Source organism: Fundulus heteroclitus, chromosome 20 (genome assembly GCF_011125445.2).
Source record: "Fundulus heteroclitus isolate FHET01 chromosome 20, MU-UCD_Fhet_4.1, whole genome shotgun sequence".
Classification (NCBI taxonomy): Eukaryota; Metazoa; Chordata; class Actinopteri; order Cyprinodontiformes; family Fundulidae; genus Fundulus; species Fundulus heteroclitus.
Genome location: NC_046380.1, coordinates 44341231 through 44360659, shown reverse-complemented (window position 1 = coordinate 44360659; position 19429 = coordinate 44341231). Strand labels below are relative to the sequence as shown.

At 38.6% G+C, this 19429-nt stretch overlaps 1 protein-coding gene across 7 annotated transcripts in view; it reads right to left on the bottom strand.

Moving 5' to 3' along the window:
- Positions 1-19429, bottom strand: part of nfasca (neurofascin homolog (chicken) a) — a 221432-nt gene that overhangs the window by 54335 nt on the left and 147668 nt on the right. For all 7 annotated transcript variants that reach the window (XM_036151486.1, XM_036151482.1, XM_036151483.1 and 4 more), the window contains 9 exons: positions 18476-18577; positions 17882-18079; positions 14482-14552; positions 13518-13740; positions 13242-13357; positions 12945-13155; positions 7738-7860; positions 3600-3773; positions 1929-1955 (listed from right to left, as the gene is read on the bottom strand). In XM_036151486.1, coding sequence (XP_036007379.1) covers positions 1929-1955; positions 3600-3773; positions 7738-7860; positions 12945-13155; positions 13242-13357; positions 13518-13740; positions 14482-14552; positions 17882-18079; positions 18476-18577 — 1245 coding nt within the window. The remainder of the gene's footprint in view (positions 1-1928; positions 1956-3599; positions 3774-7737; positions 7861-12944; positions 13156-13241; positions 13358-13517; positions 13741-14481; positions 14553-17881; positions 18080-18475; positions 18578-19429) is intronic.

Genomic DNA, 19429 nt, shown 5'->3' with positions numbered 1-19429 from the left:
TTAAGAATACCTTAGTCAGTAATACTATAAAACTGTCTATTTTTTTTTTTTGCTATAAAAAAGGGACAAACAATTTCAATTAGGTTTAATATCAAGAAAAAAAAAGTTCAATTTGGCTCTAAAAACAAATACTAGAAAAATAATTCAGAGAAATGATCATGGGAAAGGTAGGTTTGAGAACAGTAGGAAAAAAACATATAAACATATAAACATCTGTTGCTTCTATATAGATAGTTACACTTTATAACAAAAAGTATTTGCTTGTCTGCCTTTACACATAATATAGAGTGAAATCCCATTGGGGTTACTATGATCTTGTCTCCCCTTTCCAACTATTACAGCTTTCTACAACCAATATGTGGCTGAGTCGCTGTGATTTTCAATCCCTTTTCCTGTTTTATAATCTCGCTTAAAGGTGACAGTGGAATATTTAGTAGTGAGGAATTTGCCGAATAGATTCATTGCACGCATCATCCTTATTCATTTCTTGAAAGCAACCTAATTTCTTCATAAAGGATTTTCTAGAAGTAGTCTGTATGCCGAGATGCTGGATTTTGTACACCAGTGGCCATGGAAGGTATTGTATCACATGAATTCAATGATTCGGAGGAACGAGCCAATACTTTTGTCAAGAGTTTTTGTCTTCCTATATCAAATGTTGTATGTTGTCAGAACATTTCCTCCTAAACGTACACTCAGTCTGATTGAACTTGGAACCTGAAATTTTAAAAGGTTAAATCTAGCCAAACAAGAACACCCCAAATCTCAGGCAGCATGCTATTGTCATCATGGATGTCATGCATATCCTTAAACTGACATTTCACTAAATTAGCACCATTTTTAAGACATGGAAGCTCAGTGGCATAGGTCATTTTAGGGAAAGGCTTCATGCTAACTAGTTTGTCAAAGCCATGAGGGGCCAATAATTCATTAGTGATCCATAAAGATGACATTATGGCAGAAGTGCAAAAGCTCAAAACTAAAAAAATAAGCAAATGAATGACTAAGCAGTCCAAGTGTTGTCCACCTCAACATTGCCTTCAACTTATATACTTAAACAAGACATTGCCCCAGCTGTATATCGTAAAGCAGCCGCATTAATTTCCTGTTGTAGCTACAAAGGCAGTGCCAAAAAAAAAAAAACTTTGACAGCTACAACAGGTTACCTTCATGGATGTTTTTCACGAACTAAAGCTTAAAGTAAGCATAAGAATAAATAGACTAAAACAGTTATGTGGTAAACATAATGATTTGATGAAATGCAACCAAACATGCAAAAAGCACATCATGCCTGTTCAATCCCTGAGAGCACACAGCAGCAGCAGTGGATCAACAGCAGCTTTAAACAAAGGAAGGATGGTGAGAAGAAGACAGGCAGTAACATTATGCACATCACCTAATACAATGTGTACTTAAATCTCCTTCTTATTAATATGTTTTCAATGAATTTATCCAAGTGTGATGCACTGAGTGGAATATAGATTGCATTGTTACTAATTTTGAATTTTCCTGTTTGAAAGGTTAATCTTGCCTTACATTTTTTAATTATTATTTCTTAATATTTTTGGTGTTGACTAAATTTTATTTTGACATTAAGTACATGACTTTTGCTACATGGACTGTATGTGAATAACTTGAACACCAATTGATGTGTGTGAATTTGAAGAAATGAAAAAAAGCTACTCATGTGACATAGCACATGCCTTTTAACAGAAAACTGTTTTTTTTAATGAACAGGAAAGCTACTTCCTTCCATAAAATAGCTGTTCTGAACATCTGCTCTAAGCCAGAGTGAGGGAGCAATAGAGCTATTCTGGGCAATAGCTAAGGGACATGACAGTGAATGCACTGCTGCTGTTGTTAGATGGACAAGAAAAAAAAAGTTAGTGTTGAGCAGCAATGAGACTATGCTTTTTGTTCCCCATTACCTACATCTGTAGCATCAGTAAAGTTTTCTGCCAGCGAAAAGAACAGAGACACAGAAGACAAAGCAGAGCTGTAGGTAAGACAGGAAGGGGAAAATGGCCTGGTTTTAAACTGAGTAACTGGTATCTAAGAAAGACGCACGAGATAACTGCTGATGATGGTAATCAACCAAAAACTCAGAAATCAAATCGAATTCTTATCATAGAATGCACCATACTGACAACAGCTCTCTGTGAGTGTGAGTGAGAGCAATACTTTCAGCGTGTAACACGAAGGCTATTGAGTTACTCCACTTAATCCATTTAAACTTTTCATCTTTCTCTGTACACAGTTTTTGAACATTTAGATTTCAGGTAAAGGACGGCATTCTTTGAGAAACACACAGAGTTTGTCGTTTTGATAATGGTCACTAATGAAAGCAATAAAATATGAACTCTGTGGATATTTTATCCCTGTGCTGTGTGAGAGAAAGCAGTTACTGTAATCCCTGTGTTACAGTAACTGTTTTCTCTCACACACAACTTAACACTGCTTTTGCTCCCAATGTAAACAACTAATGCTTCCAATAGGAAAGCTAGAAAGATTATTGTAAGTGTTGTTCTGCTATTTTCCTATCCTATAGTTTTTAAAGTTAAAAAAATCAATATTAGCAGGTAAAAACTTTAAAAAAAAAATTAATAGAAACTGGCCAAAACGTTAGACCTGTGCATCACTAGCATGTAGACTTTTAAGCTGTTTTCAGACATATAGTCACAGCATATGACCAATATTACAGAAAGCTAGAGCATCCTCTTTCAAAACTAAGCTTTTTATGCATTAAGCCTTGATCTTGTCAATACCAGCTCCTAAAAACAAGACTTTCAACATCAGCATGTGATATGTTATACCAAGTCATTTAGTAATAGCAGCAATAGTTAGGTTTAGCATATAATATGTAAAAGTATATGTAGTATATACATGTAAAAACAGTAAAGGCATAATCATGATTCCACTGCTTGTAGACTTGTGTACCTTAGACTGTTTTCCTGTTGAATGGTCAAACCTGGGTCGACTATATTTGTCACATTGATGCCCACATTTTAAACTCAATGACATTTTGGTCTACAGAAGACTTTCTAAATAACAAAAATGAATGCATTGCGTTAAGGCTTAGGGGCTGTGAAACCAGCCCCAATCATTAACTATATTGGTTAGATGTGTTTTATTATTATATTAAAATTAGAAGAATTTTGTTTTTATTTGATAAATAATATAATTTTAATTGTTTGGGAAAGTCTTCTAGCCCTTCTCAAACTGACAGCTAATCTAAAATCTTATATCTGAGGAAAACTATATCTCAGGATATCAGGGGAACACACCCATGTCACGCACAGAATTAAAATACCAAAACTAGGTTTTATGGAGGCAATAACGCTTGTTCATCATCCGTCAATCACATTATTTGGTGATTTTTGTGGAAAGACTAGGGTTAGACCCCAGGACTTCTTTTCCCATCCAACAATATGTTGAAAATTGTCAGCTTTTAGTTAATCATTTTAGTCAACAGTTTGATATAAAAGCAATTTGTAATGATGATTTAAAAGTGAAAGTCTCATTCTAACATTCTCTTGTTGATATTATTAGAACCAATGTAGCTATTAATTTATTTGGCTTAAATAGTCAATAATTCTCACCTTCATTGGTAAAGTGTGGGGACTCTTCCGCATAAACCTCTCCTGCTCCCACCTTGGTAAGCGCTGACAGATTGAACTTGTAGCGTGCAGATCGGTCCGGCAGGCGGAGTGTAAATTCTGTCTCATTTTGAAGAAAAGTCTGAATCTGCTGGGGACCCAGTCTGGAACCATTTACTGGACACAAATAAATAATAAATTCAAAAGCTGATTTTACTGCTGCCATCATAGCTCTTCAATTATTGTGGTTTGGTCATAATAGTTCAACAAGGATGCAGTGTTTAAACAAGTAAATCTGGACATTGTCATGGTTCACTAAGGTATGGCCCAAACACAGAAGCAGATGAAGATGAATGTGTTTAATGGCAGATAAACAATACATGGAGCAGACAGGACAAACCAGGCGTAGCATACAGGAGGAACCAGTGAAGTACTGGGAGGAGGGGGGAAAGAGACAGCATGAGGACCAGGTGGAGTTAAGAGGAAAATTATTGCACAACTGAGAGAGATGAGGGCAATTAGAGAGCTAAGGGAGATGGAGAATAATAGGAAGGGAAGAAACACAGAAATCTAACAGCAACAAAACATAATGTAGAACTAAACACACATTAAAGGATAAATAACTAAAGACATGATACAAAAATAACAGAATCAAAAGTCACCACAGTGATTGTTTTTCATAATTCCATATAGCATTTCTGTTTCTAGAATTAAAATAATGCACAGTTACTGTTTGGTAGAGTTAGCTAGAAAGCTTTCTTTATTTACACATTTTAAAGCTTTTCAGCCTACTTTAGCAATGTCCTTTATAGTATCCAGTGACTGGCTGAAGTTTTTATACCCCAGTCGCATGAATACAAAGTACTTTATGACTGCAAATTGAAAGGGAACTGATGGTTTTCAGCAGTTTTTACTAATAAAAAATAAAACCGTGGCATACATTTCTATTCCGAGTCAATACTCCAAGTCAATATTAGAACCACATTTGGCTCCAGTTGCAGCTGCTTGACTTTTGGGATATGTTTCTTCCAGCTTTGCATATCTATAGATTGAATTTTGTGCCTATTCTTTCAGCTCAAGCTAAGTCAAACTGGATGGAGGGCATCTTTAAACATCAGTATTCAAGTCTTGACTTTGACTGGGAAACCAAAACAAATCCCTGTGCTTTGATCTAATCCATTTTATTGTAGCATCTTGCTTTATAGAGAGCATTTTGCATATAACCCCAAAAGGTTTGATTTTTGTCCCATCTAACCAGTGTACTTTCTTCCACTTCTGTTCTGCCCCTTTGCAATTTACCAAACAATCCTGTTTGGTAAATTGCAAACAGGATTTCTTATGGCTTTCTTCCAACTGTTTACCCCGTGAAAGGTTACAGAAAAGGAGCTATTATTAATGGTATTTGGATGGAGTCCCTGACAAAAAAACTGTGAAAAAGGGGATGGAAAAAAGAACTTCTTAGTTGTCATTAAAATTTTTACATTCCTTGTTTTCCAAATCATGTTTATTTAGAGCAGTTTTAACCTTAAATCATTTTAGATGAAACATTTCTGCAAATTATCACTTTTCGGGTAACATATCTGTCATTTGAACAAAGCTTCTGTCTCTAGTGACAGAAAAAAAAGAGAAAAAAGAAGAGACAAAATACTAAAAGGGAGAAAAGGTAAAAAAGAACAGAGGAGCAGAAAAGGAGAGAACAAGAGGATATCCTCGGAATATGCTTCTACACCTGCAAACAGGTATAAAAAGAAAAGCAAAACAAACTGATAAAGTATTATAGGTACAAACAACAAATGCCTTCATAATATCACTGAAAAATACATAGTATTATATAATACTAGATGTATAAAGTGACAGCTAAGCTAATGATAGGGGTTTTCTATACAAAAGTGAGTTTGTAAGTACCTGAATCCAAGTACCTGTAGGTGTTTGCGACAGTGCACTTGTATATGTAAGGTTTATCCATAAGAAAAATGCTCAAAAGTGGTTTGCAAGGAGCCAAAGACCTGCCCCCCAGAGCACTGAGGGAGACTCTGAGAAAATCAGGACCCCAGACGCCCGAAAGAGCCTCCAGGGCAAAGGTGCCCATGATCAACACAGGGATAGCTGCGTCCCCCATCCCAGGGGAAGAGCAGAGAGGAGCCTCAGGAAACCCCCAACAGCCACAGTGCTGAAGCCCCCCAGAAGGTGCGGCGAAGAGCCCATGGGCTCCACCGGCAGCCAGCTGTGTCGGAGAGGATCCAGCAATGGGCCCAGAGCCCCAACAAAATTTGTCCTCTGCATTTAACCTATCCCCTTAGGAAGCAGTGGGCAGTTTCCAGTGCCTGGGGACCAATCTGGGACTTGTAATGATTCTGCAACCATGTGCTTTTATGTTTTGTTTCACTGCCCTCCTGTGCTCTGCTTCGCTGATTAATCAAGCAGCTCCACCTGCGCTGAGCTCATTAGTTCTGGATGAGTTTCACCTGTCACACGGACCGTTTAAGCCTGCTGCTTAGTCAGTCCCTGCCAGATTCTCAAAAGCCATAGCGTGAGCAGACCCTCCAGTGTTCCTTGATTGCCTTGCCGAGTTTTGACTTCATCTGTTTGTAGCCGGGGCATTCTGTCCCAGAAGCATAGGGCTGCACACTCTCCCTCCTGCCATATATGGAGGACGCGGGGATCGTGCGCAGCTGGGGTTTAATGAGAGGCAATCAGCCTTTCCAGTTAAAAGGGGGCAAATGGGTAAGGAAAGCACATTCGAGGCAGAGGATTCCTGTAAGGTATGGCTATCATTGAGCATGAGATTGCTGCAGAATGATTTGGTTAATCCCTCCTTTTGATTATTTTAGGCAACCCTTTTTGTAGGCAAACACGAACCGTGGACTGGTTTTTCCAGACTAGAGGTAAATTGACAGTTGCAGGCTATCTGGATGTATAAAGTGCTGTTTTTTTAACATGACTTCTTTGTGTGCAGGCTGACCTGTTACTGTTTCAGTTGGAATTTTAGTTCTGTTTTGCTGTTTCTTTGGTTGTTGTCCGGGTTCGACCCACCGGGGGCCCTATGCTGTCCCTGGATCCTGCGCTGGTTTTATTCAGATTGAGTTAAGGGGATTAGTGGGAGGAGAGTTTGTTTTCTTTTTGTATTATATGCACTAGGGTTTTGGCAGTGAGTGTGTTTTTGTTGGGGAACACTAAGGTGTATTCAGTTTGTGTTTTGTAGTCGTTCTCCCCCCCTCCCAAGGGATCTACTTAATTCAACTGGGTTTTTAACTTTTCTTTACAGTTAGCAGGATTCCAGACCAGCATAGGCGCTCACTTTTAAACTAGTTAGTTTTTTGTGTACCATAAAATACATTGATTTCTGTTTCTTGGTACCTGTATATTTAATAAATTATATATTTAATGGGAAACCGTGCCTCTGTTATTCCTTGCAACCTCCTTGACCTGGTACAAAGAGGGTCTAACGCATAGAAACGGTACCTGAGGTCACATGTTCTTTGGGTTTCCTTGCTGTGCCCCTGTCGGACTCTCCTACTGGCCTCTGTAATCTGGACATAAAACTTTAATTCTGTCTCACAACCAAGCCCTTTGCGTAGCCCTCTTAATACCTCTACCTGCACCTGTCTCGTGGATCGACTTCTGTGCTCCCAACTGCACCCTTCCTAGCACTGCCTTGGAGCCATCTGACGCACGGATCAGTTCCTGCACAAATCCCAGGAAGGTTAGTGGATTTAATCCAGTGTATTATCACCTTCTCTGTGTTTGTCTCAAAGCTTAACCTCACTCTCTCCCCCACAGTGGTTCCTATATAAGCTCTGGGCATTTACCTGATTGAGCTTCACTCTTATTTTATAAATAAGTTATTGTTTTACACTCCTGTTGTCTGGCTGAATTATCGGGTCCAAGAGGCTAAGGTTCTTGGTCAGGGACCAATAGTCACAGTCTGTGGGGTCTGGGCCGGTTACTTGCAGCCTTCTTGGAACACAATCACACTGCTCTATCCTCTTGGCCTAGGGGGTTAAACAGGTAAAATACTTTTGTAAAGCCCTTTTTTTTAATTTTTACTCTAAAATGTCCCATTGTTTTTGTGCTACTTGCCGTCTTCGAGTTGAAATGTCTTGGGTGAATATTTGAAGTGTTACAAAGTAGAAGAATTCACCTCTATGATATATGAGCTGGTAGCCAATAAGAATGCCATTGGGTTCTAAAGGTTTGCCCCATTGCAAGTAGAGGGTGTCCAGACTTCTGCGATTAATCCTGAAGAACCGTGGAGCATCCGGAACTGCAAATATTTCAAAACAAAAGAGAAAAGCATAAGCAGAACAAGAAATGTGGTAAGACCAAGTTATTTAACCAAATACTAGACTGTTAGTTTTGTGACTACAGAGTGCTTAAAAGCAAATCACTCAACCTTTAAGCCAGGGTTTTTTAAGCCATTGGGATGGGTACCGAATTTGTTAATTTTATTCAGGAAATGTTTTAAAATTCATAAATTACTTCATAAGGTTTATTTGTAGCTCTAAACAAGTTTATATATTGAGAAATGAGTACATTAAATAGAAAAATGGAGAGATTTTATTATTAAACTAACAATTATTACTACATAAACAAACACAAGCACCAAAAATAGGCACCAGTATTGAATCCCTGGTACTGGGTATCAGTACCCTATCAGTTCAAATGTGAAAGGTACTCATCCCCTATCCAGCTATAGCCTTTACAGGACACTGTGGTTAGCCGAGTTGGTTTGAACGGAATAATTATCTGAGCAGTTTACCATCAAATTCTGCAAAGGTTTATTATTTACCTATTATTTCTTAAATAGGTGTTTGAAGGAGCAAAATCAAGGCAGTTATCATTTTAAAAGAAATTCTTACACAACATGTATTTGAATAAAGATTAGGAATCTATCTGTATACACTAATTATTTTTAGGGCTATCAAAATAACACGTTAATTTTGATTAATTAATTTAAAAAAAAAATTACGGATTAACAAAAATAACGCAGATTAATCAATGTCGTATATAGGGTAGTTCACTGCTATTGTTTTCATCCGGGTTTTTCGCGCCTGCGCGCTGGACTGGAAGGCAGAAGGCAAGCACAGTGGCTGACGCAAACAGAGCAAACGACGAGTTCTTGACGTATTTTTCTTCTTTAGATAACGTATCACAAGATCGTTTTGAGAGTAAGTTGATAGTATCAGATTGCCAGATACCATCCAGATACCGTCCAAATAGCGAGTCTGTGAATGCTGGCCAAAGGATTTAGTCCGGCCCGGTGGCCAAATGCATTATCATTATTCAACGGCTGTATCTCCTCGCTGCATCGACCGATCAGCACTCTATTTTTTGTAAGTCGTGGGCGAGCGCTGCCCAACGCGTTCGTGTGTATCGCCCGGTGGATGGGCTGAGAAAATGCGTGACAGCTTCTGCGGTGGCTGGCGGCCGGCGGTGCGCGAACCCCCGCGGTGGCCAATAGGCCAGAGCGGCGCTTGGCCGCAGGGCCGATCGACGCCGCTTGCGGCTTTAATTATTTAAGCAGAACAATAACCGGTGCAACATTAAGTTGTATTTACCGGAGATGAAGTGTAGACTGCAAATTCTGTCGGGGTATGATAGCTCCCACAGGCGATTGGGATTGTCTGCCTGGGTCCTTTTTCATTGAAAATATCCATTTCTTTCGTCTTTCTTCGTCCTTCGGTAAACGAAAGAAACGTACATCCAACGATTTGGAATGCCTCTCTGTGCAACCGGGAGCACAACAAGTCGTAGGCATTGTTTACATTTCGAAAATAAACTAACTAAAAGCACGCTCTAATTCACCCGTTTTGTCACGGTGTTTGGCGAGAACAGTCCTGCTTTTGCCTACCGGCGTAACCCGGAAGTAGCGCGGACGTCACTTTACTGTTGTAAAGTGTTGATGTTGAGGGGAGTGTTCATTTATTTTCATTGTGTCCCCTACGTTACTGTGTGCCACGTATGCCACGACACATGTTAAAACGTCTGAAGGCATGAAATGTGAATAAAAGAGTTTTTGAACTTTAATGTATCTAATGCTGATTATTCATTGAATCATTTGAATATAAATATTTAAAATACTTTCACAGCAAAAATTATATGCGATTAATTTACATGAATTAATTACAAAGTATGTAATTTGTTTTTTTTATTATTATTATTGATTGACAGCCCTAATTATTTTAAAATAAAAGAAATATCATAGTGACTGGTTTGAGTTGATACGTTTCCGGCCTCCTGTACCTGGTGCAAAAAGCTGGGTAGTTCTAATCTAAAAGGAAACACAGAACTCAAATGTGTTATAAAGTGTTCTCATACACAAAATTTCCCATAAAGTATATTTATGACACATGCTTTTGTTTGTTATTAGGAAATGCCAAACAAAAATATGTACAAAAAATAACTGAGAGGATGACATGTCTTTTTTGGCCTCTCTTCATATTTGCCTTGTGAACCAGTGGGTACTGTAGGAATGCTGGAGGGCAGCTCTGCATTCAGGAGCCTAATCCAATCAAACTGACCACAGCGTTTCACCAACAATGTTCACATCATCTGTGCTGTCTTATATTCACTTCTGCAATGAAGCTATCCTATGCACAAAAACAATCAGTGTTTCCAATCCAGAAGGCAAAGCACATAGACAAGTAGCATATAGAGGTCCACTTCAGCAACAATAACCCACGCGACATGTGGAGAGGCATCGGGACGTTTCGACACTCCAAGCAGCAGAATGTCTGAACATTTTCCTCAGCCAGATGTGCAGCATCAGCCTCTCGTCCAGCAGCTGCACCTAGTGACCTCCTCCTTGAAGGAGGTCAAACCAACAAGGCTGCAGGTCCAGACATGGTTTCATGTCGGACGCTAAAAACATGTGTTCACCAACTAGCAGGGTTCTTTCTGGACATCTTAGACCTCTCAGTGCAGCTCTCCATGGGCCCTACCTGCCTGAAATTATCAATTGTGCCTGTTCCCAAGAAAACAACCATCACCTGCCTCAATGACTACCTTCCTGTTGCTCTGACGGTCATCATTATGAAGTGCTTTGAGAGAATCCTCCTTGAAGGACGCCATCCCTGCTGGCCTGGACAGCCCACAGTTCTCCTACAGAGAGAATCACTCCATTTTGTCTTGTTAGCGGTTGACACAGCTTTGACTCATCTCCAGTTTCCCAACACCTATGTAAGGATACTACTCAGGAAATTGAAATGGACTGGATTTTCCACTAAGCTGTTAAAAAAACCTTTACAGAGCTACAAAGGAAAGCATTTTGTGTCTCTGTGGCATGGGAGCTGCACAGTGCAGGAGAAGAAGGATTTGGCACAGGGGATTGTGGGACGGCGTCTACAGCAGGGGTTTCCAGTGGACAGTGGATCCCAAGGACCAGGGTTGAAGACCCCTGGTCTATAGGACCTAGACTCAGTCTATGCTACACAAATCCAGAGAAGGGCCAGGTGCAATGCCACTGATCCCACCCACCCAAAAGGGCAATGCACTCTTTGACCTACTTCCATCAGGTAAATGTTTCAGGAACATTAAATCAAAATTCAGTAGATTTAAAAACAGCGTCTTTCCCCAAATTGTAAGGACTATCACCCCTTGCTGAAAATCAACAAACCATCAGTAGTAAACTGCTGTCCAATTTCTTGACTAGGAAATGAGTCCATTAGCTGCTAAAGACTATACACGTGCATAAGCTCCTTAGGGGCTGATGTTGGCCAGTGCAATCAACTTAGAAAAAGAAAAAGAAAATTAAGATCATGAGCTATGGAATCAATCAATGCCATATGTCAGCACAAGGTCCAAGTTGTGAAGACAGGAATGCTTCTGTTTATGCACACTTTGAGCAAAACCAATTTAAGCTAGGATAGTATTAAAGGCTACATTAAGGTTATCACATTCGGTGTCAATATGAATATTAAAATCCCCCACTATAATAACCTTGTCAGCATTTAACACTAAATCAGATAAGGAATCTGAGAACTAAAAACTTAGCCTGGTGGACGATACAAAACAACAAGCAGAAGAGGTTTTATTGCTTTGGAGTTTGGATGAGGGAAACTAAGGGTTAAAAGTTCAAAAGAATCGTAGTTATCAATTGGCCTGGGACTAATTAATAACTCAGACTAAAAGATGGCTGCTACTCCTCCTCCTTGTCCCATAGTTCTGGGAATGTGGAAATTTAAATAATTAGAGGAAGTTGACTAATTTATTCTAACATAGTCCTCTTGCAGCCATGTTTCTGAGAGACAAAATCAATCTGATTATCAGAAATCAAATTGATTAATTGTTTTACTTTTGGGTTCAAGTTGAGTTGTATTGAGTTTTTTTTTTTTTTGATTTGCTCCTTTTAGATTGTTTTTTAATTTGTTTAGCTTTGGCCGTGGAAAGACTGTCTCAGTAGGGTAATGGGTGGGAAACAGTACAGAAGCGGTAAAGGTGTGTGTTAAACTACAGCTCTGCTTCCTGGTCTGGACCTTGGGTTGTCAGCATTTTGGAGAACTAATAAATCTGGCCAGATTCCTAGAAAGAAGAGCTGCACCATCCAAAGTGAGATGGATACCATCAGACCAGGTTTTCCCCAGAAAGTTCGCCAGTTATCAATGTAGCCCACGTCGTTTTCAGGACACCACATAGACAACCAGCGGTTGAATGATGAGATTCAGCTAAAAATGTCATCACTGGTCAGATCAGGCAGGGGACCAGAGAAAATTACGGAATCCGACATTGTTTTAGCAAACTTACACATCTAAGCAACACCAACTTTAGTGACCTCCGATTGGTGTAACCGGGTGTCAGTGTGAATAACATCTTACTGTATTTACGCTTATCCTTAGCCAGCAGTTTCAGGTAGGATTTGATGTTACCCATTCTGGCAGGCATTTGATTATGCTCCCTGATGTCTCTAATGCCACATTTCTGACTATGAAGCTGCCAATTACCAGATTCTGCTTCTTAGTGGGTGTGTCGCTGAGTGGGGAAAATCTGTTAGAAATGCAGATGTGTTGATGGTGACTCAGAGATCTAGAGCTTATTACACCACTTATAAAAGCTTCTAACCATTTGCCTTTTTATTGTTATTGATGCATTCATTGATACCTCTACATCCTGTGTGCATGGCAAACAATAAATACAATGTTATTCTAGCTCACTACTATGTGTGGATCTTAATGTATCAAGATAGATTAAAAAGCAGAGGTTAATGTAGAAAACCTGCAAATCCCTCTTAGCAAAAAAACACAATGTGAACATACCCATTAAAAGGTTGCACAACTCTTACATGACCCTAATGTTTGTGATAAAACCTGACACTCTCTCTTCCTTAGAATTGGTTGTGAAATGTGTCCTCACCGTCCTCCTCAGTAATAAATATGACATTGTTGCTGGGTGGACTTTCAAAGCGGTTGTTCGCCACAACCATGAACATCTGATATCTAGAGTAGGGCACCAAGTCTTTGAGAATCCCAGATGGTTCTGGCACAGTCGTGTAGAAACCAGTGGTCTTCTTCTCCTTACTCACCACCAGCCCTGGTACCAGACTGGACTCGCGGCTGTAGTACAACTAAGGAGAAAGAGAGGGTGTATGAAAAGTGATAATAGTGGGCGACAGTGAGTCAGTCCTCAATGCAAAATGTTTGTCATTCTCACTCTGTACTCCTTGAACTCCCCTTGGACAGAACTCAGATCAACAGGCTTCCAGTGGATTTTTGCACTAGTGCTGCCAACCTTAGAGACCTGCAGCTCAGTGGGGGCTTCTGTTGGCTCTGAAAACAGAACAGCATGACATGTTTATTCAGATATTTATTTCTAAGCATAAACTATTTCCTTGTAAGAGGTTTTCAGAAAATTGAATTACTAAAATAAAGTGGTTTTAATTTTTCTGCTTTAGAATATTTGTTTAATATTTTTTTTATGTATACTCACTGTCCTCTCCAGAAAATCCAATGACGACATTGGATTCAGGTCCTGATCCCAACTCATTCCTGGCTTGGATTTTTATTTCATAAGGCACATATGTTTCAGTGGGATGAACAATATATTTGGACTGGAATGTGGTCACATTGGTCCAGTCATCCCCAGAATCTTTTCGTCTCCACCACACATTGTACTGCAAATTTGGGCCATTTCTTTCGAGATCATGGAGTGGCTGGAGAAACAAAACAAACACTTCAAGTTCAAGCTGCTACACTGGGTAGTAAATCATCATCAATTGACCGTATATTTAAATTTTCTACAGCAAAGAAATCTTGAAACCCCCCACTGCCTCTAATGTGGTCATTTAGGTTGGACTATAGAGGAAAAGGTTAAGCATATGGCTGAATCAAAACCCTTCTGCAAAGAAAAGTGGTCCTAAATTCTTCCACAGCAATGTACAACATTCGGTGGCAGTTCACTGTATGGTGCCTCATGAGGCTTAAATTGGAAAATAGATCATAATTCACCATTTATGATTTTGGCTTTGATGCCGACACTTAAATGTTACATTAATATTTATGCATCCTGCTTGTAGTTTTCTGAGGTCAACAGCAGGGAGTCATTCTCAAGAAAAAAAATTTGGTCTACATTGTTGTGTAAATTTCCATGTATCAAGTAAAAAAAATGTAATACTTTAAGATTCTTATTTAAGATTATTTGACTTCTGCAAGAAGTCATAATGGACATTGTCATGATACAAGGCAGTATTAATTTGTTTCACATTTTCCATAATTTGATTAGTTTTACAGTTTAAAAAACTAATCAGCAAATTATTTAAAAAAAATGGATGATCTTGTTCTTTATGTATTTCTGTTACTAATCAGTTTAAACGCTGAATGGGGTGTCTTGTGATTATATGCTGTTGCTTATTTATGGTTCGACATTTGAGGAATTGTATATGCAGGTACCTTACCTCCCAGGTGATCTCCATATTGTCCTTTTTGGAGCCCCATCCACGTAAATCTCTGGGGATGGCATCTGGGGCTGGATTTAAAAAAAGATGGATAGTTAAAAATTTAAACTAAAACCACATTTTGCTGCAAAATGTAATAATTTTATGACAATGTGGCAGAAATTATTACAGAATGTGTTTAAAGAGTTCATCAAATTTTATCATAACAAACGCGGCAGTTTATTTTTTTAAACACAGAAATGATAATGTAATGGGGTGGCAAATATAATAAATTATCACAATCCAGTCTTTCTGTTCATCCCAATCAATATGCTGCCAATAACCACAATGTTATGGATCCTAAACATTTAAATCATTTCAAATAGGAAAGTGTTATTTGCGTCACCTTTTCTGGGAGCTCAAGTGCGAGCCACCAGAAAAGAAAGACTCCTGGATAGATGTTGAAACATTTTCAGAAAGAACTGAGTGAAAGTCTGGTTGCCTCTGATTTAAACCCGTTTGCTGAGAACTTGTGCAGGCGTTGTCTGGTGTTTTGTTGGGACTGAATTAACAAAGAAAATGAAGCTTGATTGTAAATGGCCTCCAAGCAGCAGTAGAGCTGTTTGCTTCCAACATAACAAAACTATTGATAAGCATCAGTTTGTTTAGAGTAGTTGCAGATCAGGTTACTGTACAGCAAAGGTCACTTTGTTAAAGAGAAGGAGTTCCAATCAACAGGTCAGTGTGAAGAATGCATTCATTTTAATGCACATAGCTTACAAAACTGCATCAAATAAGCTTTCAAAATACTAGATCTGTTAATATTAAAATAAATATTCATTAATTTCATTTACTGATTTATATAGCGCTTTAAAACAACCAACAAAAGTGACCAAGGCACTTAACAGTGAAAGCAGAAAACGTAAGAACATACAACCATGAAAGCAGGAAAATGAAAATCATAGCTATAATGCCACCATGTTACTTGGTGTTAAAAGCTTCCCTGAAGTCTTAATCTAAGATTTAAAGGTGCCTGGGTCTGTGATGGAGTGAAGGTCTAAAGGAAGTTGACTTCCAGGTCAAGGTCAAGATGCTGCCAATGAAAATGCCTGAGCACCCCATCATTTAAGCCTAGTCATCGGAACATGGGTTGACTTCATGACCTCAGGGATCTGTCATGTTCAAAAAGATGTAAATGTTCAGTGCTCTTATTCTCCAATATTCTTAGAGTCCTCTCAGAGAGCTCCTATCTTAGCCTAAAAATCCATGTGAAAGAGGTTTAGCTTCAGAGTGATTCAGATGCTGCTGAAAGCGACTCTGAGGAAGAAAAGGACAGAAGTTTTAGGAGGTGTGGTTGACCCCTTTGCTTAGTTTGATGCTGTCCTTTAAGAGCTGTGATTGGTTGATAGTACTAGAAACAAAAAATACAAATGAGCTCCTAGTAATCAAAGTAAAGAAATTAACTGATTAGACTGGATTAAGAAATGTGTATGGTGGGTGTGGTCCAATTGTGCAGGGGAAGTGAGCACAACCCATATACTAGGCCTTAGTCCTCAACATGGCTGAACCATGTTTGATTCCAACCTGAGGTCCTTTACTGCATGTCTTCCACTCTCTCACAAACACCCTTTCCTGTCAGCCTACTTTGTGAAAAATGAGCCCCAAGTGCTGTAAAAATCCAGAAAAAGAATGTATATTAAAAAAGAAAACTGTGAAATGGTGATCAAAATTAAGTAATTGTCACACAGCATCAAAAGCACAGATGAATAAGATGGGGCCAGGTTGTCAGCTTAAAAACAAACACTAAAAGTTTACAATCAACTCTAAAATGGACAGGAAGCCAGTGTAAGAGAGGATAAGAAAGAAGTGCTGTGCTCACATCTAGAGGTGTTGGTTAAAAGACGGGTAACCACATTCTGGACAAGTTGAAACCATTTAAGAGAAAACTAAAGAGACACTGATATAGAGACCAGGACAATAGTCAAGCCTAGAACTAATAAAATGGCCTTCTCCAAGTTGTGACAATTCAAAAAAGATTTAGCTTTAGTTAGAAGAGACAGATTTTAAAAACATGATTTGACCACAGAATCAAATTCTTTGTTGAATTTAAACTCCTAATCCAGTATTACCCATACATCTCTAACAGTGTTAGAGGCAAACTACAGGCACAGATTCAAGTCACTTATATTTGTGCTTATGTAACAGAATGTGTTGTTAAAAAAGAATTCCTGCAATGAATGTCAGCTTACAAGTATGAATTTGACCAGAACTGCCTTCTTCTTCAAGGTTCAAGGAGTTTTCATTGTCCCTATAGGGCAATTTGTTTTACTGCCCACAGTAGCAGGCAAACAATTAAACAATCACAGAGACAAAAAGTAAAAACAAATTTCTTGTGAATCATATATTTAACAATCCAATCAGAAAACAGATGGGTTTGGCCGTTGGGTTGCGCTCTACTGAGGTGCAAGTCCTGGAAGTCCTGGAAATATATATGACTGGAATCTGTGCCCATAGCAAAGCACTGACATCTATTGTGACATTGTCACCAAATAAAATGCATTCTATCCTTTGCTTATTTATGAGTAAAAAGCTTCTGACTAGCCACTTTTTACAGCCATTATTCAGAAAAGGAGAAGAACATTTCTGTAATGTAGTTTAAGAGAAGTAAATTTTCATGTTGTCTGCATAACAGCTGGTCCACAGTTGTAATTTCCCCTAGTGGCAGCATATAAAAAGATATTTTTTAAATAGTCCCAAAGCAAATGTAAAACAGACAAATAAAATCTTTGGTATTACATTTAATCTACTGTAAATGCAACATTTTTGAAAAATGCTGAAAACTGAAATTTCCAAATATTTGCAAAACAAAGATCCAAAAAAGGCGCTTTTGGAACTTCTAATTGCTTCTTCATATGGTTTACACATTGTGTATGGTCCGCATATTTCAATGGCCCAAAAGAAAATAAGGGATCTATACCCCTTTTGTAAATTCTCACTTCTCAGAGTTCCAGTTGGTATAAATAGTGTAATTATTGATCTGACTGTAGATCTGGGCAAGTAGCTGCTTTCTTGTAGCCATTTTCTAACATACCGATCAATACTACCTGCCTTAATGGAATGTCCTCCTGTCTTTCCCATGTTGGAGACTGGCTAAGCCAAATGGTCTGCTGTGTGTTATAATAGTTTTTTGAGACCCGGAGCACAGGATTTAATTGATTACCAAGTAAAGGCTCCTGGACACTTTGATCAAATTAACACTTTACAAATCTTTACCAGTGGTGCACAAGGATACTGATTGTTGAGATCTTTACTAAGTAATAAATGTTCCATGTACAGTAAACAAAACCTTTCTCAAAACCATTGTACAGTTTTAACAAGAGGCTCAGAATGGGATTTCAGATACAGTACGTTTGTTACTTACGTGACCCAGTGGTTTTGTACCGAGGTGAGGGTCGACTAGGTTGACTCCGACCCACTGCGTTTATGGCAATGACCCTGAACTGATAATTGACATAGGGGGCGAGCTGCAGAATGACAGAGTTGAGGTCTCCAGGGAAAGAGGACAGGTCTTGCCATCTGCCTGGCTCCCAGCGATCCTCCTCAAATTGAACCAAGAACTCTGCAGAAACCACAACGAGCTTCAGAAGAGTAAAATCAATAATGGTGATAAAGATAGTAGAAATCTGAAGATCTTTGAGTAGTAAACCCCTTCTCTGGCAGTTTCATGGGTTTTTGTCTCAGGTAGTTCATTTTCCTCCAGAACTCGTTTCATGGCTTGGCCTACTAACAGACTTTAAACATTTTCTGAAAGATGGGTTCCATCCATTCACCCACTGATTCATTGTCGGGTTAAAAGAGGGGTGACTCCTAACTCCATAGGTACTAAGCGAGAGGTATTCGTACACACCATGAACAGGTGCTAGTCCACAGGGGTAACACAGATGAAACAAAAATATGCACACATACACACAGAAATGAATCTCAGAGAGTACATGTGCCCAAGGCAAGAACATACCTATGACAGGGCTTCTGTGGTCGTTTCCAGGAATCCAAGTGAGGCGAACACTACGGGCTGCTGCATCTGACAAATCCAGATCCATTGGTGGATCTGGACGGTCTGTAGAGAAACAGAGAATAATAAACATGTTTGTAAATGAGAAAGAGACAAGCACTCTTCCACTCATAATGTGCAGTATGTGTTGTATGTATGCATGCATGTAAGCATGCATGCATACATACATACAATGGGTTAAATAATGAATGATATTGCTCAAACAGAATAAAAGAAGAAAAATAACCATAAAATATGTCTTGTAGATGTATGGATTATACGCAGACCACATTAGCTGTAAGGAGCCTAATGCTCAATACAGTGTAAACATAAAAGTATAATTGATTACTCTGGCTTAAGTATTTTACATATATATTTATGCCAAATGCACCTTAATAATTTTAAAATGTTATCACATTCATAACAATCACAAACCGCAGTCTATTTTATTTGATTTTTAGACCAACACAATTTTTGCAGTAGAAAAAAAACATTATTATTATTATTATTATTAGTAGTAGTAGTAGTAGTAGTAGTAGTAGTAGTAGTAGTAGTAGTAGAAGTACCCCGCGACCCCATGACGGATAAAGCGGATCAGAAAATGGATGGATGGATGGATGGATAGTAGTAGTAGTAGTAGTAGTAGTAGTAGTATTTTACAAAGCTGCTTAAGACATGTTCCACTTTTTAGATTTTTCTTTGTAAAAACTTTGGAAACCATGCCTCATTTTATTTCTACGTCACACTTATGTTCTACTTTGTTGGTCTGACACACAAAGTCCTAAAAAGTAATGGAGGTTTGTGGTTGTAATGTGACAAAGCATGAAAAGGGAAAATATATAATTTACTCTAGATATATAGATAAAAGAAAAGAAAGAAAGTTGACAAAAATGCATCAAAAAAGAAAAAGTAAAAAAG